We start from the raw sequence: 27,987 nt of genomic DNA on the forward strand, positions 1-27,987 counted from the left end.
GAACTGCAAGACCTGTATCATTATTGAATAGAAACTAAAAGTAAGTACTGCTGTGGTGTATATTCATTACTGTGAAGTAGTACTACTCCGCTACCTTCACAAATTCAGGCATTTTAATCTATGCTTTAACTCTGTGCCTTTTGCAAAGAGCTAAGCATTGGAATGGAAACCTGACAGAGAAGAGGAAACTTGCTCCTGACCTCAGAAAAACTAAGAGTGTACTAAGCACGTGTGGCTAATGTGGGATCCAGAGGCTGTGTTTGTCTAACTGCGTGGTCATAAGTGAAATAGGTTTGTTTATGCCAAGCGGATGCTATTGAGGCTGGCAAACAACCTCCATCTGGCTAAGGCTTTATAAAGGTGATGGTCTTTGTTTCTGAGGGAGCATAGAAGTTGATTTAGGAAGCACGTCTTGCAGGCCCTGGGGCAGTGCACCTTCCTTCCAGGATACATGCCTGTAATTTAGCAACTGGTGGGGAACAACCTGATTGCATCAAATATATACACATTAGCTTCACAAAATACCTCATCATTTTTAAGTATTCCCATGTGCAGCACTGCTGTAATTGTTATACTGCACTTCTGTTGCACCAAAGTCCCTTTTGACAAAAGTTTTAAGAAATGTGTTTGGTCAAGACTGCCAAGTCTGTCTCATAATGAAGAGACAGCTATAAGCAGATTTTTTTTAATTTTTTTTTTTTTTTTTTTTTGTATGTGTGTTTTGGGAAAGATATTTCTAACCAAGTTTTACTTGGAACAGCTGCATCTACTAATGCTGGTTTTTTTGAGGGGCAAATTAGCTTGGGTTTTGTGCTCAGTTTATTTGTGTAAATTTTACAAAATGCATTGGAGAGGTATGAAACTTCATGCTTAAAATAACAACTTAAATGATTAAAATAATGACACAAATTGAAATTTGTGCAGAATTTAGTTTACAGACTTGCTCTGAAATTATTCTCTGGACAGCCCAGGATGCTGCTTTTTAGCAGTGTGACAATTACCATCAAGAGATACAGGAATGAAGATTTTTTCAGTTAAAAGTTCTTATCCTCAAATATAAGTCAAAGCCTGAAGACAGAAAAAAATACTTCTCTCCATGTGAGCTTTCAGAGCAGTGTATTGCACAATCTGAATGGGTTATTTTTGAACGCCTTTGTTCTTGTGTTAGGAATTGCATGCTTCATAGAGTAACTGAAGAGTTCTATTTACTGACCTCAGTGAGCAAGTTTTAGGAACAGTTAACTATGTTCCACAAGGATTACAGTTTTAACTCTGCACCATATGGTTCAATATTCTATGCTGAAGCCATTTGCAGATGGTTAGGAAGTTAAGATATTGCAAATGAAAAGCTTTGATCATACCTATTGTTACAAAATATGCAGTCAGTCTTGGGTGGATTCTTTAACATTAATGGGAAAAGTAGCAAATCAGAATAACAAATAATACAGTTAAGGCTTGTTCATCTACATACCAGCTATAATAGCATGCAAGATCTATTTCTGCTGGTCGTATTTCTGAAAGTAATCCTTTTGATTTCAAAAGTATCTCTCACATAAAGATTCCTTGTTGAAGCAGAAGGTTGTTAGATTAGGCAGTAGATATTTGTTAACTTATTTTAGATTTCAGACATATTACTGTGGGGAAGTGTTGAGCCCTGGACACCTTTAAAAAATGTTTTGCCAACAGAAATGTGAGAAAGAAGAAGGGGAAAAAAAAAAAAAAAGAAGCCATTTAGGAAATGTTTAGGTCATTAGTTCCCTTAACTTTTACGTACCTGCTGCTGTGAGTGATGGAGGCTGGGGAGCCTTGCTAACTACGTCAGGTCTAGTTCAAATATTTACACTGTGAAAGTCAAGGTTGGGTACTAAATCTGTCCCAGTTGGTGATAATACCTCCTGGAGATAGCGCACAACTTAGTCCACACTTTAAAATCAATCAGAATTATAGAAGTAGCAGTAAAAGGATCACCGAGCTAATCTGAACTTGGACTGTTATGGAAAAAGAGCACTAAAATAGTAACCAGCTTTTCCTGGCCCTTTCTGTGGCAGGTAAACACAAAAGCAATGTTAAGTCTGAGAAGAATTGTTTCCAGCAATCAGAGGGAAGTCAGCGGCTGGGATAAGTATACGAGAGGGCTAATTAAGGAGATCATATTGAAGTCTATTTTTCTTTTTTTTTTTTTTCTTCCTGGTGTCTTTTTGTGGGGTTGTGTTCATACATCTCTGTCCTGTGTTACTTTCCTCCTTCAGGTGTACGTAACTGAACCCAGTGGGATGGAGTTCACACCATGTCAAGTTGAAGCACGTGTTGGCCAAATATTGGAGCTGCCCCTGAGGATTAATGGCCTAACAAATGTTGAATCAGGCGAGACAGTCCCACTGAGCGACTGCTCACACTTTGATTTAGTTGTGGAAGTAGAAAACCGTGGTGTGTTCAGGCCACTCCAAGGTGATTTGACCCCCTCCCTGTTTTGAAAGTTAAATTAAGATGTTACTAAGTCACACAGCTCCTTTGAATCACTGTTTCAATTGCTGTGTACAGTATTCCCACAGAGGTGCTTAACTTCAGAGGTGGGGATCAGAGTAGTTTTATTTTGAGAATGTATTTACTTTTTTATGCAGAACTTCCCTTTGATATTTTTGATGTTTTGGGGGACTCTGAAAACATTTTAGCAATTATTTTATTGGATAATGTGTAGTGTCCCGTATGTCTTTCTACTGATTAGTATTTTTAACATGCTCCTGTAACAAAGCTGATGGGGTTTTCTCATAAGAGGGGTCCACGTATATTGTGGTTTGAGGTAGCATTGGAAGACTTAGAAGAACACTAAGATTAATAACTACTTTGCCCGAATTGACCAGCAGTACTTTCAGTTCTATAAAAACACTGTTCATTGTTTGCTCACAAGTGACTGAGACAATCAGCTGCTTAAATTTTGCCAAAGCTCTGTCATTGTAAAGCTCATTGCTTTAAGAAATGCCTCTTCTAAGGTTTATTAAGAGCATGGACTATGCATGCTATTTTTAAGGATTGCCATTAATGTTGCTGGGCTAAGTGGACACTAAGCAACGTGCTTGTTCCTGTGTCTACTGAATTCAGTATGCTGTTCAGATGTATCATTAATTTTTTCCAAATGTCTCTTGTATGGAAGCTCTTTCCTGTGCTCTTGAGCCAGTAAAACCAGTCTGCATTGTGCCATCTGTTTGCCTGAGAAGCAGCTATTTTAAATGTCACTATGTAGTATGCTGTTGTACTGTTTGTTTCAAAAAAAATTAAAAATAGACCCCTCCCAAAATGTCCTCTAGTAAGCAGAGAAATTTCATGAAAATACCGTACTTTCAGCTAGAGAAATGATGTATTGCCTACAGTTCAAGTGATTCTGTGCAGGAAAGCTCGTCTAAGCAGTGTGACTTACTTATGGTTAATAACAAGCCAGTTTCATTTTAGAACAGCAAGATGAAAATATGCAGTAAGAAATAGAAGTAATATCAGTTTGTACCAGAGTAAAGACTCATGTCCTGTTTAGGACAGTGTGACAATAAAGAAGTTTGAGATGTGGGTACTTCAGTAAGTGGTGGGTTTTTGAGATGAAAGACAGTAGTGAACGTTTTTATCCATTTGGTTGGAGCACACATCTCTACTTACTTCTGGTGGAAATGCTTTTGTCAAGGAAAGCCATATCGAACTTGCATTAAAATGCCTGGGCATTTCTCTGCAAGTATGTATTTATATATTTTTAATTTATCTGACAGGAAGGCTTAAGCCAACTGCTGATTTTTGTAGTGGAGTCAGAGTAAAAGCTGAAACTCAAGGATACACAACACTTGTTGTTAGTTACACCCATGGTCATGTCCACCTCAGTGCTAGCATCACCATTGCTGCTTATCTACCATTAAAAGTAAGTCTGTTTTTGCTGTTCCTAAAGCAATCCATCACTTAAAATGCCTTTAAATGACAAATAGCAAGTTGATGTTATGTAATAAGTATGTTTAAAAAGAATGAGGTATGTGGTTGATTCACAGGAAAAGATTTATGGACTGTTTGGGGAATCGTGTTTTAACCCTTTCTCTGTGGAGCATATATATAGTAGAGTTTGCCTACATGGATGTTGCAAGCCAACTACAGAGGAGTGAGTAGTGTGATAGCAAACTAACACATGCTGCAACTTCTGAAGTGGAAAGTGAATTTGATATCCTTGCCCATTTTTCAGACTTTTGGCAAAAGAGTCACAATTGCTGTCATCTGAAGAAATATGCAGGACAGTAATAGGAGTCAACTCTCATCAGAGTGAGGATGTATATCTTATTTTGCACAGCACACCTGAATTAGTAAATTACTTTTCAGCAGACTCTAGATGTGTGGAAAATGATGTGAGACTCAAATCTTTTGTTTCTTGACTGTCCATTTTAACTGATTAACAATTGGCTTAATAGGGTAATAAGGGGGCAGTCACAATTCTGTGTCCATAACAGCAAATGGAAGTAGACCTAACTTATCATTTCTGCTTTAATGGTATACAAACTGATTTTTGCAAGAAAGCAAAGCTGGCTTGCCTATATGGCTGTGAAAATGTATGCTTTTTCCCTACAAATGGGAGAAACATATTTCACAGTTGGACAGTTCACTAAAGAAAACAGGAATAATGAACCTGAGTACAGGGTTGATATATGGAAATATGAAATAGTATGCTTATGTTACCCTCATCTTCAGAGACCTAGCACTGAATCTACAAAGCTGAAGTCTAATACATTTGACCATACATTTTTTTTTTCCCCCCAAATCTGGAACAAAAGTTTCTGCAAATCCTACAGATTTGTGATGGTAATGATGATTTTACTTTTTAAATATGTTTTTCTGTCAAATAGCTTAAATAGCTGAGTATAATTATTTGAAGATGCTGAGACATCCTAAGCAGAGTGTGTAAACTTTCTATTATTGGCAGCAATGTGTGAAAGAGGCATAGTACCTTTAATTAGGAATTTTTCATATGTCTGGTATCATTCACATTTATTAGCAAAGTCCCTTGAGGTGTTGTAACGCTACTTTTCATATATAAAGTTAAATGATTCTAGGGTACTTAACAGAGCCAATACATGGTGACAAGGAGGATAGATTAAGTGGACTTTGAAAAAAAAAAAAAATTAAAAAAATCTGTGCTTGGATATCTCAGTGAAGAACTTATTTTTCTTTGAAGTGTGGAACAGAGATTTCCACATTCTTTTCCCTTCTTTCTGCAGAATGAAATATTTATGATGCCCAAAAATGGAAGGTAGCATTTTTATGTCGGATATCTGTTTTAAAAAAATAATAATTATAACATAAAAAGTGGGAGAAAGATAAACAGGAGTCAAAGGGCAGGCAGACACTTGATACTAAATCTCATAGTTTTCCAATGGGTTTTTTACCTTTATATTACAAATACAACCAGGGAGTAAATGGGAGGAAAGAGGAACATTTATGCCAACCCTTGCCTTCTCTCTCTCCCAACCAAAATGCACCTATGGAAAGAATTGAACCATGCTTTATGTTAGCTGCTGTTTCTTTCTTACTAAACACCTAAGTAATATGGTGATGTGGAACACAAGCTACAAATTGTTATTGTGTATTAAAATGTCAGGTTAATTTCTGTGATGATAAACACCACAGGCTGTCCCAGTGATGCACATCAGTGTAGAATTTGTTGTAGAGGTTTGAAGTAAAACTTGTGTAGGAGAATAATTACATGCACAGAACCATGCTGCAGAGAGAACTGTCAAGTGAAAGTAAAATTTGACATTATTTCATTCATTTAAAGTTGTCTATTTCAAAAATGTGGTCAAATGTTATCTCTCTGAATGTGCTCAGAAGAGCATATTAAGGGTCTTTTGCTGTAATTCTTCATGAGAGAGATGTGATTAGAATGTAGTTTAAACTTTTCTTTGGATCCATGGGTTCCATTGAATATAATCCGACTGGACAGAATTCTTGTAGGTGATGCTCACTATTTTGGTACAACTCTGTTCTTAAGTAACCATTCTTACAAACCACTGTGTGGGAAAAATCGTAGCCTAATCAAAATAACAAAGATAGCTCTTCCATTAAGAAGGAAGTATCTTTTGCAAAGTACACCAAACTACGTGTAAATAGAATCATTAATTTGTAATTAATTCATTCATTACAGACTATTGATCCTCCATCTGTTGCTTTAGTGACTTTGGGTTCCTCTAAAGATATGTTATTTGAAGGAGGACCTAGACCATGGGTACAAGAACCTTCAAAGTTCTTCAGGAACATCACCACTGAGGATGCAGAAAGTATTGGTCTGTCTTTATTTGGACCTCCTACATCTCGAAATAACATCCAGCACTGGGTTAGAGTGTCTTGCAAAAGCCTGGGAGAGCAAGTAAGTGCCAGAAGGTATTTGTATTGCCCTCTGTCAAACACTGAGCTAAGGCAACTGAGAACAGGCTTCAGACAGATTTATGATACCATATACCTTTTATATAACAAGCAGGTTATACAGTAAGCCAGTAAAGAACTTGGCTAAGTATATTGTTTATGCATTGTGATGCTGGTCCAGGTTTTAGAGTGAGCATTTCATAGCATTATGTTATAAAGTGGTTTATGATGGGTTTATTGCAGTATAAAGCCAAGTCACAGAAACCTTATGTTGTGGAATGTGTTAAACATTAGATCCCAAAAGTGCAGCTTCAGTTTGCATAAATAGGATCATAGCAGAAGGTTACTGCAGTAAACTGACTCTTCTGTCTAACCTGCTTCTCTTAACCAAGTTACCTTCCAGTGTAATTCTGTTTAGTCAAACGAAAGACAGCCATATGAATTTACTGCTCTGATATTTGTGCAGTCATTGTGATAGTGGCTGTAGATATTTTCCACCTGGTCTTGTTTTCTCCAACATGCAGAAGTGATTTATCCTGCTTTACTCACCCTGGCCAGTCTATAAAGCATTTAGCTTTGATTTAATGTTTTTCTCCTGTAATTCTGCAAGGCCTAAGCGTTTTGGTGTGGCTGCCAAATTGTTTAACTGATTTCCTCAGTGGACACTGTACAAAGTGTAGCTATTTCTGTAAGTGATAATTCAGAAAGGAAAAACATTTTGTTGTTGTTGTCGATGACTGTGCATGTGTTGGCTGTCTGTCCTCAAGTGTTGTCCAGAACAGACCACATCTGGCTCTGGTGAGCATCAGTGCATGAGTGGATAAAGCAGGTAACCAGGGCTACCTCAGCCTGCTGGGATAGCCTTCTCTGTGTTTATATCCACTTTGTTTTGTTGAGGGCTAAAAAAGGAATCTAAAATAAAACATAGGATGGTTTTTAAACACAGTGAAGTGACTATAAATATTGTCTTTGGGCTGTGCTGTTCTCACTCTGCAAGAAAAACACCCTCCTGTTAGCTTGTGAAGTTACAAAAGATTTGTCCTTTGAATCAAGTTTGATAGTAATAAACATGAATACCTAGGAAGAAAGTTCCCAGGAATAGTACTTTGACAATGGTATAGAACTGTTCTTGAAATATGCACCTCCTTTTACATCTTCCTGTGTCTTAATGGTGCTGTAAATCCCCAAGAATCGTATTTTCGCTTGTTCATTCTGACATCAGAGTGTAACTGAGATCTGTGAAATAGAATATGCCTGAACCCAGTAGTCCTCTTCTCTTTCCTCACTTACCTGTTTTCATAATTGTACAGGTTATTGCCTTAACAGTTGGAAACAACCCCACAATCACCAACCCTTTTCCAGCGGTTGAGCCTGCTGTTGTGAAGTTCATCTGTGCTGTCCCTTCACGACTCACTTTGACTCCCGTTTATGGAAGTCCTCAGGTTGATCTCTCCTGCCCTTTGCTGCAACAGAACAAGCAAGTGGTAAGCCTGAGAAGTGACAGGAAAAGATGTGTCCTTATAACTTAAGAATCAGTGTCCGGACCTCCACATAAGAAATAAAGTATCTGACTTGCTGCAAGTGTAGCAGTAACTCTAGTGTTGTGGGCCACGCTGGTATCATTGTCTCCTGCAGAGAGCAGCCTGAATGCAAGTTTCCTACAGTGATCATTTGAACAGGTTTATAAAGGGATCTACCAGAAAATAGGAGTATATGTGAAAGCATTTGGATTGTGGCTTCTCACAAAAGTGTCACTGTGAGGAAGGCTTTCTGACTTGTTTTGAGATAAATTTCTTTTTTATTTAAAAAAAAAAAAAAAAAAAAAGGTGAGGGGGGGAAATGTTCTCAGCAGTTGTTTCTAAGGAAAGTACTTTTTCCCTATACCACTTCATTCTAATCTAACTATTCCATTGAGTATATATAGAGACATATTTTACTATACACTTATTATTACATGAGTGTACATTTGTGTGTGTCTTACTAGTAAAGGCACGAACACTGCTGACATGAAGATACCTATGTAAGCATATACAATGAGTATTGTTCAGTGACATAAGATGTATTTAGCTTTGCAAATCTGAGTCACAATAGATGGACAATGCATATGTGTAGATTATAAAGCATAAAGAACTCTTTCTTCTATATCCTAATGAGTGCCATCACATGTTGTCTGCTGAGTAAACTGTGTGTTTTGTCATGTTAATATTAGCAGGCAAATATAAAGTCATCCTACTTTCATAAAACGGCAATGTGTATTGAGTTGATGAATCATTTTAAGTAACTTCTATGTAATACAAGGAGATTTTTGCATGTTCTAAGTCACTTCACAGTTCACCTGTTTTTCTAGCTCTGTTATGTATGTGTCAGTTAGACTACATCAGTACACTGCTATCGCTAATGATTTTCAGAAGATGAACACTAGAATTTTGAGCTATGTCTTCTGAGAAATAGCAATATTTTTCATTATTTGTTTGAATTCCAAAGATGACGTACTTGAGCTGTGTAATTCAATTTTTGTTCTAAGGTAATTCACTGGCTAACACTTCCCTCTGCCCCCCCCCCCCCCCCCCCCCCCCAAAAAAACCAAAACAAAACCAAAAACCACCCTTGCAGCTGAAGTACAGCTTAATGACTTTGCACTGATGGCTCATTTTAATGGCTCATGTAATGAGTGTTATAATAAATCTCATGCAACTTGGCATACATTTTTTTTTCTTTTAGTGATTAAAAAATCGTCTTGCATCTGTTCAGTTCAAAGTATTCATTATTTTTCAGGTTCCTGTTTCAAATTATCGCAATCCAGTATTGGATTTGGCTGCATATGACCAGCAGGGCAGTAAATTTGATAACTTCAGTTCTCTTAGTGTTATCTGGGAATCAACAAAAATGTCCTTAGCTAATATTGAGCCTGATATGCCAATGGAGCTGACTCTGAAAGAAGATGGAAGTGGTCAAAAGAAAATGCACGGTATGAATTAGTTTAAATGAGCATTTCCTTGTTTGAAAAAGGTCAGGATTAAATGTATTTGGTAACGTGACTACAGATTACAGTAATTTCTTTAATCAAGCTCACACGTTTCATCTTATCCTCAATGTGCTGTCATGACCCAGACTGGACAGACCAGGGAGTCATGTTTAATTTGAAATTCCCTCGGGCTAAATTAAGGTGAAACGACACCAAATGATCAGTTTAAAGATTTTATTCATGACAGAAGCAAACTGAACTGGGGAGGCATGATAGTAGCTGGTAGGGTTTCTCACAACAGGAATTGGCATAAGACTACTTCTGTAAACCGTGTAACCCAGGGTAACCATATACGTCGATTCAGGGGATAAGGAGATCCCTCCTGTCGAGTCACGAGGTTCAGAGCAGACCCCCTTGCTTTCCAGACTCCTCCTCAGAGAAGGGCCTAGGTGTGGCTGGATCCACTCTTAGTCTCAGACTTGGTCAACAGTTTATGTCTTGAAACGATTGAGGTGTAGGGATTGTGGAAAAGGAAAAGGAAAGAGAGAAGAAGAGAGAAAGATTTCACCGGTCCTGGGTCCAGCATTGGTTCAGTCAGACAAGGGGTCCAGTTCTGGTGGGCTTGCACACCTGGGGCTTCAGTTGGTGTCCTTTTATCATCCTCGCCCCTCCTTTGGGCAGACACCTGAACTGGTCAGGCTAAGGAGCAGTTTGTGAGCCTTTGGGCTTGGGGGTCATTTGTGGAGTAACTTCTCCCCTGCAGACGTGGCCATTGTTTGATCTTTGTATCAGAACAGCTTATCAGAACAGGGAGCTGCGCACCCTCCAGCACACCCTCCCCCTCCTGTTGCTGATGTCTGAAATGATGGGCTTTTCACCTTGGTTCCTTGCTGTGCAGGGTTTGTCTTTAAGCAGAACTTGCCCCACCACAATGTTTGAGACATTAACTCTTTCAGTCTCTCATATGTGCATTTTAAGTGTCTGCCATTTAAAAAAAAAAAAAAAAAAAAAAACGGAAAAAAAAGAACCAAACCCAATGCCTAGAACCTGTCTTGAGAGAGAAAATCCTGGTCTGTTTAGAAGATAATGGCAGAGATTAGCAGTGTACTTTTTTTTTTTTTTAATTCCCCATAATTCAATTTGACTTTTTGTTTGATTCTAGGTTTACAGACTGTTCTAGTTCATCGTGAGTCTGGAACAACTGCCATCTCTGCAACTGCAACAGGATACCAGCAATCCCATCTCAAGGCAGCTAAAGTAAAAATACCGGTACTCAGAACTCTGTTTTTTTTGTTGCCGTTTTCCTGTGATGCTTAATGTATAGTGTTCCTATGTATTTATTTCCTCAGTGCATAGTAACGTAAAAATAAGGCAACTCCATAGCTGATTCTGAAGACAGATTCATAACACAATGGTTTTTATAATGTTCATGGCTTTTCCTGCTTTCCTCTGCACTACCTGCTGCTATCCATATCAAATATATCCAATTCCTTTTTTTTTTTTACTTTTTTTAAACCATCTGGGCAAGGGGATTACAAAAAATTGTTTCAGTTTGGTTTATTTCGATTTAGGTTTTTTAATGAATTGGTGAATCTCTGCTGCTTGTCCTTCACTAAGGCAACCATGTGCTTAGTGCAGCTGTCTCTGGGGAAAGCAAATGTATTATTTCCACTGCAAAACTGGGTAGAAAGGTTCTGCATGAGCAAAGCAAAAGCTGGCTGATATACGGACCATATGTAAAATCTGGACTCTGACTAATACTTTTTTTTCTTTGGTCTCACATTGATCTTACGGAAGGGAGAGACTACTCATTTGTACAGTGCCAGCCATAAGCCTAGGCTCTAATTTTACAAGTCATTAGCCACTCCCTGAAATACTTTAGTTTGTAGATAAGTACTCAACATAGGGAAGAACAACAGCAAAAAGTAGTGATGATGAACAAAGGCGGCAGATGTAAACAGATGGCAATTTTCTGTTTGTGTCACTTTTTTTGAAATGAATATTAAAGCAGGTTTCAGCATATGGAACAACCTGACATGCATAGTAACTAACTCTTAAAATATCCTGCTTCACTAAATTGAAGTTCTGTTTAATTTTGTTAAGCAAGACTTAAGTGAGTTTTGACTATGTGTGGTTCTGAATCATGTACCATGAAAACAGTTGAGACAAAGAGTAAAATACAGAGCTCGAGGTTACAGTATTTTTACTTCAAAGCAGGTAACAGACGGGCACTAGTAATGTGAAATATCCTGTGGCCCAGGTTTCTGTCAGTATGTCCAAGGTTTGGCATCTGGATGGTAAATTTCTTTGGAAGGCGATCTGTATTGCCAGTTGGCTCTTGTCTTTTCACTGAGGTTTCCAGTCTGCTCTTGTTGGGAAGCATGGTGTAGATGCATTTCCACTGAAGAATTTGACTATAACTTAGTCAAAATTACTAGATTAGAGACACAGCTACTTTGCCACCTAAGATATTTGGTTCTGTATCTTTTTTTCTCTTAAGAAAATTGAGTTGTAATAAGAACACTTGGTGTTCTGCAATCATTTTGTAATTCACTGTGCTCTGCTTTATTAAACCAATATTCAATATTCTTTTTTACATTTAGAGATAATTAGAAAAGTGAATTCTCTAAACTTTGCCTTGAGTTCAGAAAAGTTTATTGTATTTCAGTGTGGGATACATACATGTAAAATGGCACCGGAGTTTTCTTTAAGTTCTAGTCTCTAAGTTTGGGAGGAATCTTTTTGATAGTTGAAGAGTAGTTGTAGATACCACTTCTGGTACAGTTACATAGGCTCATGTGTTGTTTCTTTAAATTAGGTAATTTGTCTGCTTTTTTCAAATACATGAGAAATGGACTGCTATATTCTGCTTTCAAACCTGTCCATACTTACACTTCTTTCTTACAGACAAAAATGCAAATAAAAATCTAATAGATGGTGTATTAAGATGTCTTGATCACTGTTCCATGTTTAAGTGGAGCATCCTATTATATTAGGGAAAGATGACATCCTTTCTACATCAAGGAAATAATTCTACTAATTAGGTGAAATGGGTATATAATACTAACTTCCTCTAAAAAAAAGTTTTCCCTTTCTAAGCAAATGTTATTACGAGTAAATGATTAAACCTGCATCTGGTCCAGTGTTTATGTACTTACATTTAAGGAAGAATTTCTTTTGGTGGCCTGCTAGGAAGAATCCTAAAAAGATGAACTTGAAGTAGAAGAAAACATTCTGTCTCTATGCTTTATCATTTTGTATGAACATATAACATGTCTCTGAGTTAATATCCTACCTGTGTATGTCAGACTTGGTTAACTGATCCTGCTACATCTTTAATGTACAGGCCTTTGCTCTTTGTCTTGGTCAGAGATGCAGAATACACCAGCATGTCCTGTATATGACCTTACCTGTAGAAGCAAGGTAGTTGCTGAGCCAGTTACTAGATCTTGTGGACATTCTATTAACCTAAACTTCTCCAGCTCTGGCTCTTTGTTCATCTGCTTTAAGCATCTTTCCCTGCACATACAAGAGACTTGCACTGTTTTCTGACTCTTAGTGTTTGCTGTAACAGCTAGAATTGTTTCTTTCAGTATGAACCTCTTCTACCAGTGTCTGCCACTATTGAACTGATACTAGTGGAAGATGTAAAAGTGAACCCTACAGATGTCTCCATTTACAATCACCCTGACGTACAGGTAAGGAATTATTCTGCTACTTTCTAACTGCAGGGAGGAAAACTTCAAAAATTGTATGATATGTGTTAAGGATACCAGTTTGAGCAATGTACTAGAAAGACACAACCTAATTTTGGATGCTTTTCTGGTTTTGCAGGCAGAACTTTTCATAAAAGAAGGTTCTGGATATTTTTTCATTAATACCAGTGTTGCAAATGTTGTAAGAGTGGCACATGAGGAAACTCAAGGTATCGCCTTGGTGAGTGAAGTATTTTGTTCTTTTAATGTCTTTTTGGCGATGTAAATATCATTCTGCAGTTTCATCACTAGTGGTTGTTTTCCAGTACACATGTATAGAGAGGCAATAACTGAATCTTGGATGTGTTTGCCTGTCACAGTCAAGCTTCAGGCAGGGGATCTTTGCACTAGCAATTTCACATATAGTTTAAGGTATAGGAAATTGTTTCACCACAGTTGTGATGCATATGTATACTCTATACGAGATAAAAGCCAGTATGAAGTTGTTCTTTACCCATTACAATTTTGCAGTAAAATGTTCCTGACTTCATAAATATTTATTCATAAAGATTCATAAATAAAAAATTAAAAAATGAAAAATAATGTGACAGAATTATTCAGAAGTGTTATACAAAAGATTAATTGGTTTCTAGAATAATAGTGGAATATTTGTTGTAGGTCAGTATTTCTGAATTCTTCTTCCTGTTCTATTTCAGGACATTTTGCTATCACAGTGTTTTATCCTGATTTTGTGAATAAGTATCTATTAAAGAGTTGATTTCTGATCTCCATATTAAATTTTTAATGCACTGTTCCACCAGAAGATGCAACTAAACTACAGTTATGCTTGACTTCATCCAGGCCCAGGATATGAGATGCATTCTACAGTGAACAACAAAAAAACTATATATTTGCGTTGTAGCTTTCATTAGACAAGAATTGGAAGTGACACAAGTTGTTTTTAAGTTTATAATTTACACATTTATCTTTTAATAAATAACGTTGATGAAGCTGTGAAATAATGATGATAAAGGTGGCTTTTTTTTCATTGTTGAGAATATGGAAAGTATTGGTGAAACATTTTGATTGTCTCTAACTGTCAAAAGCGTAAGGTGGGAATATTTTTCCAACAGAGTCAGCTAGGCACAGAGGTGGAGAAAAATAGAAGAGATGACCTTATTTTTGTACATTCTACACTGTTTCAACTCTTAATATTTTTTCAGTCAGATCTCCCTCATGGGTTTAGCAGTGCTTTAATTGATGTACACAAGATAATTTCAGAATAGAGCAGTGAACTTAAGTAGTGGAACAGTGCCGGCAAGATAAGCTTTGTGAAGTACAAAAAGAGATTTATTTTAACTACCTGTCAGATTAAAGGAGAGAAAACTCCAACTTTTAATACATTTAAAAAACATTTTGGAAAAAAAAGAACCACCAAACCCCTACATTTTAAGAATCTTTTAGACCTGCATGCTATGTTTGAGTTAAATCCCAGTATTGCCTAGGGATTTTTCTTTCAATGGAAGCCAGCAGAATGGTCTGTGTAGAAAATCAGCAAGTTCCAGTCTGATGTGCCAGGCTGATGCCATAGCAGGTATCAGTGGAGCCAAGTTGATATAGGATGGTTTGACAGTAAACTGTTCTGAGAAGCTAAATTCAAGTTATCTAGAGCAGTGTTTATCAGACTTTTTACTGGGGCTGCCAAGGATAAATTCTATACCTCTTACTCTCTTTTTGACACAGCAGCGTTTCTGGACATGGGTGATAACATGGGGGAAGAATGAACAGTAGTAATACACTGTGTACTAGGGAGCCACTGGACACCCAATAGCCGATGGGAACAGAAGAAGTAGCTGGGACAGGAATGGTTTTTCTAAGTTGTAGTAGCCCTGCTTTCCCTTTTCGCCCTCCACTCTGGTAGCTTCTTTTCTCTGGTCTCCTAGCCCAAACTGAACTCCATTATATTTTCTTCCCCATGGTCATGCTGGCTGCCTCGTCCTGGCCAAATCCCCTTCTCTGCTTTCCATGGCTGTGTGTTTATATATGCCTCTAGCACCTGTATTAGCCACCCACTTTGGGAACTGCTGCTGTTCTGAAAGCTAACATTTGTTAAAACTTTATATTCCTTTCTATTTTGAGGCAAAAGTAAGAGTGGTGCCCTTAAAGAACAAAATGTCAGCCCTTGCCACTGCTCTTACTGCTAACTCCTGTAGTGCTGCCAAGTAATGCTATGAATTACATTTAAATCCTTTGAACTGGGGGCCTGGCTGTCCATCACCCCTTGTTTCAGAGCTCATCTTCATAAGCCAGATGAATGCATAGAATAGGGCACCAAACATCTGCACTGTTTCTGGCCAAAGTGAAGGTACCTGTGAAAGTGAAGAGAATAGCTGGGATCGTCCGTGAGGCGTGTGGCAAGGTCAGGCAAATGGCAAGAGAACTGCAAAGATGATGTGAGCAAGGTGTGGATGCATAGCCTTGAGAAAGTGTGTGGAGACGACTTTGGGATTGGTGCCTAGTTCTGAGGGCTTGTATTTGTGAGCAGAGGTATCTTTCTCCATTGTTTGATTCTCCTTCTATTCTGAGAAGTATAACATGTACGTTCTTTGTATAAAAAAATTAATAAAATAATCATAATAGTTGTATCAAAGAAATACCTGGTTTATCAATCATCCTCTTACTTGGGAAGATCTACCACCAGATTTTGGCTATTCATCCAGATTAAAAGCAATAACTGTAAAGTATGAATCTTGTAGGAAGCAATACCAATGCTTTATAAGCATAGTCTCTGTCCTTGATTTTACTTTTTTTTTTCCTTATCTTTTTTTTTTCACTCCATTAAGAAGAGTCTCATTGCTCTGAATGATTTGTTGTGGGGTTTTTGTCCTTCTGATGGCAGAAGGAGAATAACAGGATGCCAGACTGCTTCTAGCTTAAGACACGTTAATTCTGTTGCTGCCCAGAGGCTGTCTGCACTAGCTCAATAGTATGATACTTTTTACATACATTTTACAGCTTTACTTTTACTTTGGAGGAAGAATTATCCTTGTCTAAAGCTTGGAGACTTCTGCATCCAACTGCATCAGCCCTGAAAGTGATATAAATTTTATCCTATGAATGACAGACAAATGAAAATAAGAAGTGCTGTAATAGAATTTTTTTTTTGGCATTGCAGGTGAATCCTCTGCTTCCAGGATCAGTGACTGTAATGATTCATGACTTGTGTTTGGCTTTCCCTGCACCAGCTAAAGCTGAAATTTATGTATCTGATATACAGGAACTGTATGTCCGAGTTGTTGACAAGGTTAGTGGCTTTGAAACCAGAATTATTAGCTGATCCAGATTGCCCTGATTCCTTGTGCTGATCATGAACATAAAGATGAGACATGTACAAGATGATACAATGTAGTGGTTAGGGCCCTCTGCTGCAGCTGTATGACCTTTAAGAGAAATAGTTTGATCTCCCTATGTTTCTGTTTCTCCCTCCCAAATTTATCATTTTAGGTTGTAAGTCTTTCAGAGTATCAAGTGTCTCTTACTTCATGTTCTGTGTGGCAGCAATCTCAACTTTTGCATTTACACAGCAATGTTAATTCATAATTTATATGAACACGCTAATTTACATTTCCTGTTGTTTAAAGTGCATGAGAACAATTCTTTTAGGAGTAGGTTTTGCCCCAAGGTCATTTTCCATATGTCATGTTTTAAAAATGAACAACAAAGTCCAACTCATTTTACTTGCCAGTGCGTCTTGGGTGCGTCTTACACAAAATAAGTGTTGATATTTCTGGATGCTTTAAATATGCCCTTGCCAGCTGAAAGACCTGAATTCATTTATTTAATTTGACGCTAACCATAGCTGGCAGGGATTATTCTTTAAAATCAGTGCTAATCTAACCTTGGGGCTTTATCTCTAAGACCCTACTAAAAATGTAATACAAAATAAAAGGAAAACGTTTATGCTAATAAATAAGAATAACTTAAAAGAAAAATGACTGAATGTGACTGTGTTTCAGGTGGAGATTGGAAAAACAGTTAAAGCTTATGTCAGAGTTCTGGATGACTCTAAGAAACCTTTTCTGGCGAAATACTTTGCTGTCATGGATCTAAAACTAAGGGCAGCATCTCAGATTGTTTCCCTTGTGTAAGTTAATGGATTTTTTTTTTTTTAATTAGTTTGCAAATATGTTTACAGGCAGAATAAGCAAAAATGAGTGAAGGTATTGGTTTGGAGGCATGGTAGTATACCATGAGTATATGAGGTTTTATTTATTTCATTTTTGCAAAGTTTTAATTACCTGTTAAATGGTAAAAAATGGTTATTTGTCAGGAAAAGTGCCTAAGCTAACAATCTAAATCTTGTTGACTGACAAACGAGACTGTATTCATATGCTATAATATTTCGTGGAGCCTTATGCATCTTGGAAGCAGTGACTTGGCAAATAATGTCATGTGAAGAACTCTGTGAAGACATATCTGATTTATCAAACTCATTCTGTCTGTTACTTAACCTTTTAGAAACAGGTAGCCTAAATCATCCTATTGCCTCAAAGCTCCTTATTTTCCAAGCTCTAAACACGATTAAAATCACAGGGGGAAACAAGGGGGTTTGGACTGTTGATTTTTAGTGTTGAAGTAATCAGTAAAAATCATTCTGCTTTGTATGGGGAAGTGTGTGTCTGTATTTGCAAATACAGTGCAAATATATATGGACTGCTTTGCTGTATCTATCCCACTCCATTAAATAGTGTCAAGGTATGTAATCAAGGCTTGTGCCACAAGTGTCCATACTGGTCAAATTGTTAGTGGGCTCCCTTGCAGAGTTTTGGTCTGTGCCAACTAACACTCTTGTTTCATTTTCATTTCAGGTATTTCATTGTAAGATAAAACATAGGCTACGAAGAGCCATTTCATGATGTTGCATGTAGAAATGCGATGGTTACCTTAATTTTGCCTAAGATATAGTCACTTAGTCATCCTTATGATAAAACTGCTATGCACCAAATAAGTCCTTTGCATTTGTTATTCATGTAATTTATTCAATGAACTTCTCTATTTTAATGTGTTTCTTTACTACAGTCCACTCAGTGAAGCTCTTGATGACCATACTGCTGCTTTTCTAGTGCATGGGATGGCCATTGGTCAGACTAGTCTTATGGCAACTGTTGCTGACAAAAGAGGACAAAGAATCAACTCTGCTCCACAACAGATTGAAGTAAATAATTTCAGATAAAATACATGTGTAAACAAAATCTATGTTGTGATAGAATAGGAACAGTGTATTATAGCGAATTTATAGTACAGTAATTACTTTGTCAGAAAAAGTAAACACATCGTTCTGTCCAGAAATTACCCAAATGCTAATCTGTGTCAGATTTCAGTGTTTTTTAACTGCAAGTGATGAGTTAAGTTTCTGCATGCTCAATTTACTGTAACTAAGCAAGTGAAGACACAGTTTACACTTGCATGTACTGTTTTGTGACATAATTTATCTGACTGAAATCATGTGAAAACAAATATTCATATTTCTATTTTTAGGTCTTTCCCCCATTTCGACTACTGCCAAGGAAAGTGACCCTAATTATTGGGGCCATGATTCAGGTGAGGCATCTTACGTATTTTCTTTCCTTTGTAATTTCTATTTTAAAATAAATGTATATAACTTATTTTTCAGGAGTAGATATTCAACTTGGCAATTTAGCTGATTCACACTGAATACTCCTCCTAACAAGAATAGTTCATTCTTGAGCCACCTTCCATTTTACTGTATTGCCAGATCAAAGGTTTTGTATTTGTTTGTGTCAAGGGAGCATCAGCTTTTCCAGTGTTAAATACCAGCACAGCATTAATAAATCTGTCACTTCCATGAAATTAAGCATAGTGGGCTAGTTCTACAACCTGAAACACAGAGCAGAGCTATACCATGTGTGGTGAAGAGAAAGTGAGGTAATTTTTTTTTCTGAAACTTTCTGGACTAGATGTAGCATCAGCCTGTTACGTTCTATAAAGCACATAGTCCACTTTTGCACTTAGCTCACATATTTCCCAGTCCATCATCATGCAAGGACCAGTGTGCAGGAGAAGTAAGTCCTGAGATGCCCCGGGAAGGTTCAAACAGCCTTTTCTTACTGAAGACATTGTGATGCTGGGCACAGAAAGGGTATGTACCCTGTAACATGAACCAGAAGAAATACCTGATGGGTTAATTTTAGTTGTTTTGTGTGCTTTTAATTATAGATCACTTCAGAAGGAGGCCCTCAACCTCAATCCAACATCATTTTCTCCATCAGCGATGAGAAGATTGCATCAGTGAACAGCACTGGACTTGTCAGAGGAGTGGCAGTTGGGAATGGAACAGTAACAGGAGTGGTGCAAGCTGTTGATGCAGAGACAGGGAAGCTTGTTGTGGTGTCTCAGGTAATGTTTTATGATCCTGTTTGGGGCTGAAAGAGGCTCTCTAACTCATGAGTGTGGCTCAAAAGGGGCGAATAGTCTTTCTGAATCAGTAATGTTATCTTGTGCACTTTCCTGGTTTCCTTAAGGAGATGAAAAATCAGTGTTTCCTACTCCCTGGCCTGTGAACTTACGTATGTGCTGACACAGGTGATACTTGCAACAGATAGCTAAATCTTGCTGTACCTTAAAACAAAGTTATACTGATAACCCAGGAAGACTTTATGAATGGTCTGATATCTTTAGAATTGATTAGTAAATCTAGAAAAGCCCATCTAAAGAAGCCTTTCCAAAACAGCAGAAGATTGTCCCTGCCTGCATCACCTTACAGTTTAGCAGCGTCTTACGTCAGTAGAAGTCAGAACGTAACTGTTGCCTAAGAAACACATTGTCTCTTAAGCTATAGGCAGGCTCTATAGAAAGCTATCATCCTGTGCTGTGGTCTGAATCCATCTATGAAGTTCAAGCAGTGAATCACTCTTATTCCATCAGAATCTGTGTCCATATAATTTCCTACTAGCTGAGTGTAGGCGAGCTGTTGAGCAGGCCTATAAGGGAGCACAGGTCCCTGGGACTTGCATGAGACTCAGAACAGCAGAACTTGGGCCAGATCTTATGGCTCTTCATTTGAGGTCAAGGCAGGACAATGCTGCATACCACAAAGCTCTGCTGCTTGAAAGATGTCCCCACAGGCCAAGAGGAGACAAATTTAAAAAAAAAAAATAAAAAAATATATCTTTGCTTTGTAATGCGGGGGCAGCAGCCTGCCCTGATGCTGTGGTAGGAAGTAGAATGAACTTGAAAGCTAAATCTACTGCCCAATGAGGTCCAGGTCTGACCTTTCCTCCCCAGTATACAGTAGGAATAAAATCCATCAGGATGTCAGGATATGTGAAGAGGAGACATCAGAGTATCACATATATCATCCTTTTATTCTCAATTGTCCTGTTTGCTACTTACCATTCTCATTTCCTTCTAATTCTCTCAATGTCTTCCTCTACCTTCTGGGATTATTCATCCCTCTTCTCCTAGGGACACCTGTGATCTATTCCCTTGCAGTCTGTCACATCTCGGCTCCATCATTCATATTGTCAGTAATGTTGAGCAGAGCTTTTTTTTTAATTTTTTTTTTTTTTATTTAGGTGGCATTTTTAAATGCCTATGAATTTACAAAGTTAATGCTTTTGTAGTTTTCTTACAGTCCTACTGAGTTATGTCCATCTGTATTTTCTGTGATAAGTCACATGCAAATCACATGGCAATAGCGATTAAATAATAGCAAAATAGTGAATAGATCCTGAAAGTGGAATCTAGTTCACATTCTCATTCACATTTGACAAGTGCTTACAATGTCTTCCCTTCCTCCTTTTTAGGACAAAGTGGAAGTTGAAGTAGTACAGCTGACAGCTGTTAGAATTCGTGCACCAATTACACGAATGAAAACTGGTACACAGGTTAGTTGGTCTGTGATTAGCTTTTATTGCCTTAAAATTTTGACCTGCAAGCTGTGACCATTCCTATTAGATCATCTGATAATACCATTCCAGCTGTCAGAGTGGTTGCCTGCTCTGAGGGGTACCACTGCTGCTGCAGGAATGAACATGCTGTCAGTGGAGAAGCTCCAGAGCTGAACATATTACAAGAGTAAATCAAGACAAGTTTACCTTGTACACCAGACTGATTTTCAGAAATTCAGGCCCTGCTGAGGAAGCATCATTTCATATGGAGAAGGGTTCTCTCACCTTCATTCTATTTGCAGTGGAGACTTTCTTCCTTTGTGTGTTAAAAATCTACAGTATGTCTGCTATATCCAGAACAACAGATATTGTTCAAATTCTCTTTTAATAAGTCTATTTTTTAAGAGTCTCTAATTCCCTTATTAGTTACTCATTCTAAAATGGCTAGTGATTCTAGCTTGTTGGTCCCAGGTGTATGAATTGCTTTGAAGATTAAAAATAAAATGCTGAAAATTCCTGTTTTGTGTTTATATGTTATGTTGTCTTAATTTGGAGAGTTGGAAGGGGAAGGTTGATGTCCAGAGCAGAGTTAATCAGAGAGATCATCTAGACAAAGATGTAGAAAATGTAGGAATGTATGATTTAACTAAGATGAAGTGATTTGATGCTACAAATGGGACAAATGAGTTATTGAACTCATCTTTTCTCATGGAAAACCGGTATTTGTGTTTTGTAGAGCACACAGCAAATGAGAATAAATCAAACTTTACTTTTTACAAGTTGGTAGTTATTTGAGTCTTCTGCGTGATACATCCTTGCAACATTTCTAGCAGCCAAACAATTTTTTTCGTAAGAAATACTATCTCTTGATCAATGAATTTTAAGTTTAATTATGTTTGCTCTGTGCAGGTTTGGTTAGCATCCTAGAATTACCTAAGAAATTTGGTTTCTCTGTTTCTAGATGCCAGTTTATGTAATGGGCATCACCAGTAGTCAGACTCCTTTTTCATTTGGCAATGCAGTACCAGGGTTAACGTTCCACTGGTCTGTCACAAAGAGGGATACTCTGGATATCAAGACAAGACACAGTGAGGTAAATTGTGTGTGTATGTGTGTATGTGCACTTGCATGTATGTGTATCTTGGGAAAAGGAAACTGCCATGTAATGGGATTTGAGAAAATATTGTTGCTTCCGCTTACTCAAAATCAAAGCAATTGTCAGCATTGAGTGTGGTCTTTCCTCTGTATCAATGTCAGTTCCTTCCATGAGTAAAATTTTAATTACTTTCTCCTGTCCAAGGCTTCTTTTCAGTTTCCTGCAAAATATAACTTTGCGATGGATGTTTATAGCAGAGCAAAGGGAAGAACAGGCCTGAAAGTTGTTGTGAAGGTCCTTGATCCTGCAGCCAACCAGTTTTACAACATGGCAAGAGAGCTGTCTGATGAAATCCAAATTCAGGTATGATGATGTTCCTCACAGTTAATGTTTTAATATCTATTTCAGGTCTGAATTGAAGTCTGTATTTGAAGTAAGCAATTTGAAATGCAAAGTAGTTCCAGTTTTGGTTTATCTTTGAGCCCTTACTCTTGTTTGTGTAACGTTCCGCTCTTTGGAAACCTCCAAGTTCCCCAAGTAACGTTTACACTGAACAGTCACACACTGGTGTGATGCCTGAATGATATTCAGGAGTTGGTTTTTGTTGTAGACTGCCTGAAATTGAGGTGGCTTTTGTCTTGTGGATAAGCAGTGTTAGAGCTGTAAAAGAACTTTGCTGCTGTAGTTCCTCTCTGCACACTAATACTTCTTGGTTTTAGTGCTTATCATACATGCCTATGCAGGCATGTTAATTTGGGTCAGGAATTAGCTTCTGAAATAAATCTCTTTGGTCGTTCCCACTTACCATACTTTGGGGAGCAGTTTCAAAGTATGCAAACTGGATCCCTTTACGTGGAACAAAGCTGGAAAATGTGCTTGAGGAGTGCACCTCGTGGGCGTGCAGTTCATGGGCTCAGACTTGGGGTAGTCTAAAGTAACTTGGGTGAATGTGGCGTCTCCAACACCATTTCACTTGACAAATATGCTCCTTTTTTCATAGTGCTTCATAGTATAGCTATAGCCATAGAAATGAATGCTTTTCAGAATAATTTGTAGAAGATACTGCCTATCCCATTCTCAAATATTCATGTTTAATTTTTATTTTTTTACCATAGCTACTATACAAGGTAAAAAAAAAAAAAAAGCATGTTATACTTTTATTTAGGGTTTTTTTTTTAAGGTGAAATAAATGGAAATAAATTACTTGCTGCACACAACAGTAGGCTAAAATGCCTTTTATTTTCCAGGTGTTTGAAAAACTTCATCTAGTCACTCCAGAAGTAGAAGCAGAGCAAATCTTAATGTCACCAAATTCCTTTATTAAACTTCAGACAAACAGGTTAGTGATCAGTTTTCATACTGTGATTTGTGTCAACGGTTTACCAAAACCGTAAAGCAATTCTGTTTGAAGTAAGCTGTTTCAATCTTTTTAAAAGAATGTCACAGTACATCTGTATAATACGTAACTTATCTGGTGATTACTAGTAACTTATCTGTACTCTTGGGCTCTGTCAAATCTTGTATTAGTTAGATCGTAGCTAGAAAATTCATTCAATATTTGGAACTTCTAGATCCTTATTTTAAAAGATGCTGAGCCAGTTGAAGCAGTATCCTGCTTCCACTAGAGTTTTTTATGGGCCATCAAGGCTTTATGGAATATACCTCTCTGTATTTCTTACACAAAGGCTATGACTAGATTTTGAGACTAAAATGTCCTTTCCAAATGAGGAGTCCTTTTTACATAATCTGTTTTCAAAGACTGGCATTTCAGTCTCATTTCAGGCTTGAAATTTGTTTTTTCCTAGTATAAGAATGTGCAGATATAGACAATAGGACACATGCTGAGGGTGAGGCTTTAGATGCATTTACTTTTTAAGGGGAGGGGACTGTTAGTTTCACTGGAGCTCCAGCAACCATGGTCATTCAGCATCCGCTTTTGAAACAGTTATATAGGAGCCCTGTCATTTGTAGTCACTTACTAATGTTGTTTCGCTATCTCTTCTGAGCAGTTTTTCTGATTAATTAGTCATTAAGTTTTTAGATACCAGTTTGTACATTTTTGTCCTGTTATCCTCACTATCCAATGTTAGAGCCCTTATGTCTGAAGTCTACCACCAAAAACAATTACACTATTGCCAAGAAAGGGGCAACTAAAATCCAGCTTTAGTGCTTGTTTCCTAGGATAAAGTAGCATATTTCTATCTCAATGGAGGAGCTTGGGAGAAAAAAAAAAAATCATTTACAAATCTCATAGAATATGTGATAAGTGATACTCAAAAGTAGCTGATGTCTCAGAATGCCCACTAATTACAGTTTATATATTTGCTCACTTTATTAATATGCAAATACCATGGTGAGAGTTATTCCAAAAATTTACCTTGTCTACAAAACCATTTCCAGGAAACTCATGAGATCCACTTAATCAAGCTCCTGGCTTTATCTCGAATACTAGCATTGGCCCTGGCAGACTAATCTCCCTCTAGATATTGTTTGTAGGAAGTTACAGCAGACGCTGCATGTTGTAGCCTTAGCCGTTACTATTTGGAACCAAGTTTACATCAGTGAATGATGACACTATAGGGCAGTGGATGGAAACTAGATTTCAGTACATGCCTAAACCCAGATAAGACTTCTTCCAGGTGAGCTTGAATTGGAACTTAAACTTTTCTTTCTTAGACTAGAACACAGGCTTTTCAGTTTTTATTGCAGACACATGGAAAAAACACATACCAAATAGCAATCTTTTAGACTTGCATTATATATTGGTGTAAATATAGTTTTACTTATTTAAGGGGGTCCCCTGTTTTTTTATTTTTCTGGGTTTTTTTGTTTGTTTTCTTAAGGGATCGAGTGGCTTCACTGAGTTACCGTGTCCTGGATGGACCAGATAAAGTTCCTGTTGTAAAAATCGATGAGAGAGGTTTCCTTAACTCTGGGTCTTTGATAGGATCATCAACAATTGAAGTGATTTCACAAGAATCATTTGGGATCAACCAGACCATTGTAGCTGCTGTTAAGGTAGTATCATCTCTCTTTCTTTGCAGTTTTCTGTTAGAAGTATATCTTTATGACTGCAATGCAGATGGTTAATTGCAGGTTTTGAACTTCACTTCTGAAAAATGTGAACTATAGGAATTAATAGTCAGTTCTGAGCTTTGAAAAAAGTTTAGTATACTAAACTAGATGGATAAACATTAAATCCCAGCAAATTCTTAAATTTGGTACGTTTTATGAAAAGGCCTTTCATGTGTGCATGTGCCTTAAAAACTTTAAAAAAGAAAGTATGTCCTAAAAATTTCTTAGAAGGCTGATAATTACAGAAGTTCAAATAAAAAAAGATGTTAATGTCATAAGCATGCATTTTGCAGCATATGAAAAAAGGTAAATATCATCTGGAGTAATGAATATAAATACAGCATCTGTTGTGAGGTACCTAAGTGATACCTAGACTTTCAAGATATTAGAGATGTAACTGTACGGTGCTCAAAAATTTCATTTTCTCTGCTGTTTCCCAGCAGTTCAGCTTTTACATATAATGAGAATCTCTGCATGAGAAAACCTATCTGATCAGATGCAATAATTCAGCTGCTGTTGCTTGTATTTGGTGAGCTGGCAAGGAGCGTGTCCAAGGCTGCCATATGTGCCTAAGCTACACTGAAATGTGGATGCTTCAGGGAAGGACAAATCTGTAGCAAAACTCAGCAGTTTGTTTCCAGGCTAATGAAACATCTTTCTTTCTCAAAACTTCATCTGTTGATTGAATGTTGTTACGCAAAGTCTAATGTATCTTACTGGTTGGGCACTTAGGACATAAGGGAATGTATGTCCTTCATTTCTGTTCGAAAGTCCTTGTGCCAGGAACTTTCTACATCCAGCAACATGAGCCTTGAGATACCCACTGTTCCAGTTCCTCTTATCCCTTTTTACTCTGTCAGCATCTTTCATATGTCCCAAATAAAGGAGAAAGACACATAATTGAGTGCTGACTTTAAATTTAATTTAATTTGTAAGTTTAATTATTATAATCACTGTGAAGTGGCTTGATGGTTTTTTTTTAATTTGAATTTTGGTTTTTTACCGTAATGTTCAGCTTTGTCTGTAGGACAGCATGTAGGTCTGTCCTCCTGGGTGGAGAATGAAAAAAGAAATGGTGGCTTAGTTTCACTAATGCCACTCCTGCTGCTAGGTGGTGGCAGTGAATTTCTACAGCTCTGTTATAGATGACCTTGTTTCTTCCCTTCACTGCTGGATCTGGCGCGTGAAAGACATCTAATGAGTTTGGGGTTGGCTCAAATGACATTTAGTCAGCATATAGTGGTACTGAAGTTAAATTCCCCCTTTGTGCATTCTTTCCGTATGCAGTTAGGATATCACAGAACTGTGGAGTCAGTGCACGATGATATTAAGCTTGTGAGCTCTTTGTAGGAGGAACCATCTCAGTTCAGTATCTTGTACAACTGATTTGTTTTCCTGTACATATTAGGACTATACTACTTTTATGGAAATGATATTTTTAACCTCACAGTAACCTCATGAGGTGATACAGTGCTGCTGCCTTCATTTTATGGATGAAGAACTGAGAGAGAGTTTGAGTGATCTTGCTGAAGGTCATGTAGAAAAACTTGTGACAGAGCAGGAGATGAGCTTGAATCTGTTGTGTCATTCTAAGGCAAAGTTCTCTCCTTCATGCTGTCCTTCCTTTCATAAGTTCTTGTTTTGTCTATTTACAACTATACACAATTAAGAACCAAACTGCTGCAGCAGCATCACTTAACACTTAGACCTTCAACTTTGCTCAAAAAAAGACTACCTTATATAAGCCAAGGAGGATGGTGGAAGTAAGGAGTGACAGTATGCTTAGCATGGAAGCAAGCTAAGCACTTGCCTGTACTAGCTGTGCCCAACTCCATTTTTTTTTTTTTTTTAAATAAAAAATATTTTAAAAACTGAGATGCTTTTACAGTAAATAGCTGTTTTCATCAATATTAGATTTAGCAGTTGTCCTTGTGGGACAGTTTCTGAGACTTTAAAGTAAAGCAAACTTGAAAATCTGTCAGGGAAATGGCATTTTTGTTAGTTTGTAACCTCAGCTAGTTGGGCAGATGACTGTATGCACTGATATTTTAACCGATTATATCAGCCTGTGGAGTAGACAGTTGTACCTACTGATATTCTAGCCACTTTTTTTTTTTTTTCAGATTCAGCAAAGATGCTGTTTGCTTGAGGCCAAATTTGTCCTTTCCTTTTTAAGTTTTGACATGTACATTTTCAGATTGCAGAGTTTTACATTTTAGCTGAGCCTCTTAGATCGGAAAAAACGGGATTTTCCTACAAGATAAGCTTGAGGGCTTCTTTTAAAATAGTTTTCTCTATATATTTGAGGGGTTTTGCTTTTCTCTATCCTTCCATTATTTATTTTCCAACAGCTGTAACAAAGAACAGATATAGTTGTTTTCACTGGGTAATTTTGCTAGTTAACCTAGATAAGTTAATCAAGAATAGTAATATGTTATTTAAAAAAAAAACAAAACAAAAAAATGGTTGCAACATCTTTGTCTTCAGACAAACTTCCTTCATTGGAGTGTTACTGCAAAAATGTGGGGGTGTGCACATACGGATAATCCTGCAGGCTTTTCTAAAGAATTTGAAGCAGTTCCTAACTTCCGTCTTAGTTGAGGAGAGGTACTGAGGCAACAAAATGCAGCCTGCTGACCAGTTAGGATTTGTCAGATACCAGTTCTGACTGCTTTTGTCTGTTGCACTTCACTTCTATCAGCCCATGCCTCAGAGGAGTGCAGCATCATACAGCCAGCAGTACCAAGGGGAGAGTGCCCAGTGATGGGTCAGAAAAACCAGCCCAGCACACAACTCAGGAGGAAAGTTCCTCATGAGTGTTCCTTCCCAGCTCTGGGACCCCTGTTGTCAGGCCACTGCAGGCCTGTT

The 27,987-nt window shown here is 37.5% G+C and overlaps 1 protein-coding gene across 5 annotated transcripts in view; it reads left to right on the forward strand.

Moving 5' to 3' along the window:
• NUP210 (nucleoporin 210) overlaps positions 1 to 27,987 on the forward strand; it is a 69,041-nt gene that overhangs the window by 28,695 nt on the left and 12,359 nt on the right. For 4 of the 5 annotated variants that reach the window (XM_030043399.2, XM_041118642.1, XM_041118641.1 and 1 more), the window contains 18 exons: positions 2,250 to 2,448; positions 3,753 to 3,898; positions 6,161 to 6,382; positions 7,689 to 7,862; positions 9,154 to 9,346; positions 10,506 to 10,612; positions 12,937 to 13,041; positions 13,178 to 13,279; positions 16,214 to 16,342; positions 17,055 to 17,182; positions 18,118 to 18,253; positions 18,577 to 18,639; positions 19,276 to 19,455; positions 20,865 to 20,945; positions 21,910 to 22,041; positions 22,249 to 22,407; positions 23,292 to 23,383; positions 24,888 to 25,062. In XM_030043399.2, coding sequence (XP_029899259.1) covers positions 2,250 to 2,448; positions 3,753 to 3,898; positions 6,161 to 6,382; positions 7,689 to 7,862; positions 9,154 to 9,346; positions 10,506 to 10,612; positions 12,937 to 13,041; positions 13,178 to 13,279; positions 16,214 to 16,342; positions 17,055 to 17,182; positions 18,118 to 18,253; positions 18,577 to 18,639; positions 19,276 to 19,455; positions 20,865 to 20,945; positions 21,910 to 22,041; positions 22,249 to 22,407; positions 23,292 to 23,383; positions 24,888 to 25,062 — 2,523 coding nt within the window. The remainder of the gene's footprint in view (positions 1 to 2,249; positions 2,449 to 3,752; positions 3,899 to 6,160; positions 6,383 to 7,688; positions 7,863 to 9,153; positions 9,347 to 10,505; positions 10,613 to 12,936; positions 13,042 to 13,177; positions 13,280 to 16,213; positions 16,343 to 17,054; positions 17,183 to 18,117; positions 18,254 to 18,576; positions 18,640 to 19,275; positions 19,456 to 20,864; positions 20,946 to 21,909; positions 22,042 to 22,248; positions 22,408 to 23,291; positions 23,384 to 24,887; positions 25,063 to 27,987) is intronic. The other variant, XM_030043400.2, reaches the window with a different exon arrangement.

The sequence above is a fragment of the Aquila chrysaetos genome, chromosome 20 (genome assembly GCF_900496995.4).
Source record: "Aquila chrysaetos chrysaetos chromosome 20, bAquChr1.4, whole genome shotgun sequence".
Lineage (NCBI taxonomy): Eukaryota > Metazoa > Chordata > Aves > Accipitriformes > Accipitridae > Aquila > Aquila chrysaetos.